This window comes from Alligator sinensis, unplaced genomic scaffold, assembly GCF_000455745.1.
Source record: "Alligator sinensis unplaced genomic scaffold, ASM45574v1 scaffold850_1, whole genome shotgun sequence".
NCBI lineage: Eukaryota > Metazoa > Chordata > Crocodylia > Alligatoridae > Alligator > Alligator sinensis.
Window position 1 is genome coordinate 628335 of NW_005842742.1, and position 2555 is coordinate 630889.

General features: G+C 62.5%; 1 protein-coding gene across 1 annotated transcript in view; it reads right to left on the reverse strand.

The window, feature by feature from the left end:
- Positions 1-2: 2 nt before the first annotated feature.
- PPP2R1A (protein phosphatase 2 scaffold subunit Aalpha) overlaps positions 3-2555 on the reverse strand; it is a 9797-nt gene continuing 7244 nt past the window's right edge. Inside the window, exons 11-15 of the mRNA XM_006034507.3 lie at positions 2436-2496; positions 1899-2053; positions 804-946; positions 355-446; positions 3-19 (exon numbers count right to left, since the gene is read on the reverse strand). Coding sequence (XP_006034569.1) covers positions 3-19; positions 355-446; positions 804-946; positions 1899-2053; positions 2436-2496 — 468 coding nt within the window. The remainder of the gene's footprint in view (positions 20-354; positions 447-803; positions 947-1898; positions 2054-2435; positions 2497-2555) is intronic.

Here is a 2555-nt window from a genome sequence, read left to right on the forward strand (position 1 = left end):
CTTCAGGCCAGGGCCAGCACTGCGGGAGGGAAGGGGTGTGATCAGAGCCCCGCCTACATTTGGGGGATGTTAGCCCCATCCCCACTGACCCAGAAGCCCCAGCCCCCAGGTGACAGGGTGGTTGAGGCCCTGCCCCCTTCCCTATGGATCTCCCCAATGGCTGGCAAGGGCTCAACCCACTCAATTGATGCAGGACCCCCAACCTGGTGGGCAGGGCCTAATGACCCCCAGGTAAAAGGGGGCAAAGCCAAGTCAAGTAAGCTCCACTCCCAAGAGGCTGCATCAGGGGTTTTGGGGGAGAATCCTCTCGCCCCCATCCCAGAGAAGCCAGGTGTCCGGGCCCCACCCCCGCACCTGTCAGGGCCTCCTGGGCGAAGTACTTGACGTCCACATCTTGGTCCTGTGTCAGCTTCTCCAGCACGGGCTTCACCTCGTTCTGCAGTGTGCTAGGGGTGGGGCCGAGGAGGGGGCAGGGTTAGGACCACCCAGGCCCACCCACTACCGAAGCCCCAGGCACTCAGGCCAGATCATTCTCCCTCCCCCCACCCCTGCTCAGTCCCTTGGCTCCAACCTTTAGCCCCAAGCCCCTCCTACCCTAAGCCCCACCCCTCCCTTTAGCCCAGTCTTCCCCCCGCACTTCCTCCTGAGGCCTAGCTCCACCCCTCCTACCACCCCTCCCTCCAAACCCCCACAGCCTGACCTGGCACCAGTCAGCAACTTCCTTCCCTAAGCCTAACCCCGCCACCCCCTGCTAAGCCCCACCCCTAGCACACTGCCCCAGCCCCAGGCTGTCCCCCCCACACCTGTTGTCCAATATGGGGCCGATCTTCTGCAAGGACTTAGCCACATTGAAGCGCACGTTGGCGACAGCATCGGCTGCCATCCGCAGCACTGTGGGCAGCATGTGCTTGGTGGTGATCTCCTGGCCGCACACCTCTGACAGCACCTGGGGGGAGGAGGGGGCCCAGGCATCTGGGTGATCAGCTCCTCTGTTGTAGTCCCACTGGCCTCCAAGAGAACCTAGGCATCCAGGCTCGCAGCCTCGCCCCGACCCCCAGCTGCCAGACCTAGGAGGGGGCCCAGGCGCAGCCCCCCCCTCACCTTCCTGCCCTTTATGGAGGAGAGAACCCAGGAATCCTAGCTCCAAACTGGACTCCCAGCAATCCACTGGACTCCACCCCCCTCCCAGAGGAGAGAACCCAGGTATCCAAGCTCCCCTGCTCGCCCTCCCCTCCCAAGAGAACGCAGGAGTCCAGATCCCCAGCTCCTTGCTCTCACCACCAGCCCCCTTCCCTTCCCTTCCCTTCCCTCCCCTTCCCTTCCCTTCCCTTCCCTCCCCTTCCCTTCCCTTCCCTTCCCTCCCCTTCCCTTCCCAGAGAACCCAGGCTTTACGGTCCCTGACCCCACTCTACACCAGCCTGCCCCTACAGTGCCCCCCCACTGTAACAACCCCCAAAAGGGCCTCAGCACCCCCCAAGAGGTATTGCAGTAGATCTAGAGCTCCCTAGTGAGCCCCACAGGCCACTGAAGCTGAGTTGATGCTGGTCTGGTGCCCTCTGGAGGTTCCTATTGGCCACTGCACAGCCCCCCCCACCAATCATTCCTTCCCAACACAGCACCCCTTAGTACCCCCCCAGGAGACACGATGCTCAAGAGAACCCAGGTGTCCGGGCTCCTCTAGACCCCAATGCTCACCTGTCTACCTCTGGAGCCTGGGGGAACCCAGGCATCTGGGTTGTCATCCCCCACCCCCAACAACCTAGGCATCTGGGCTCCCAGCTCCCCAATGCTCTCACCTCTCCACCTCTGGAGCCTGGAAGAACCCAGGCATCCGGGCCCTTGACCCCCACCCCCGCTCCCCTCCCCTCCCCACAGAGAACCCAGGCACCCAGGCTCACATTGATACAGAAGAGCGTGGTCATGCGGTGTAGGTAGTTGGGATCCCCAGCCATGGCCAGCACCTTGGGGATGATGGTGGCATGGGCCCAATCCTTGCCAAATTTCTCCACCAATTTCTTCAAGTTACTGGTGGCCGCTTCCCGGATGGCGTAAACTGGGAAAGGGGAAGAGCAGAGGGGTCACGAAGGGACCCAGGCACCTGGGCTCCCCACCCCACTCTAACCCACACTCTCCCTTGCAGACTGAAGAGAACCCAGGCATCCAGGATTCTTATTCTCCCATCTTGCCAGACCCTTCACAGAGAAGAGAGGAATCCTAGCTTCCAGCATGCTCTGCTCACCACCTCCCAGACCTGCGATGTCTACCAGCCTCTGGCCCAGCTCTCATCCCCCAACCCCACTTCCCACAGTTGGAGGGAACCCAGGCACCCAGACCCTGCTGTTCTAACACCAGCCCCGCAGAGCAGCCTCATCTGCCCCCTCCCACCTGCCTAGGGCAATTAGGGGATCTTCCCCCACTGGGGGGGGGAAGCTCACCATGATCCACCAGCCAGGCCATGCACAGCGAGTTCAGCTTCTCGTCGAAGAACTCCACACCCTGCAGGGGGGGAGGGGGTGAAGGGCAGCCCCAGGACCCCCTCCCCAGAGACCCCTCCC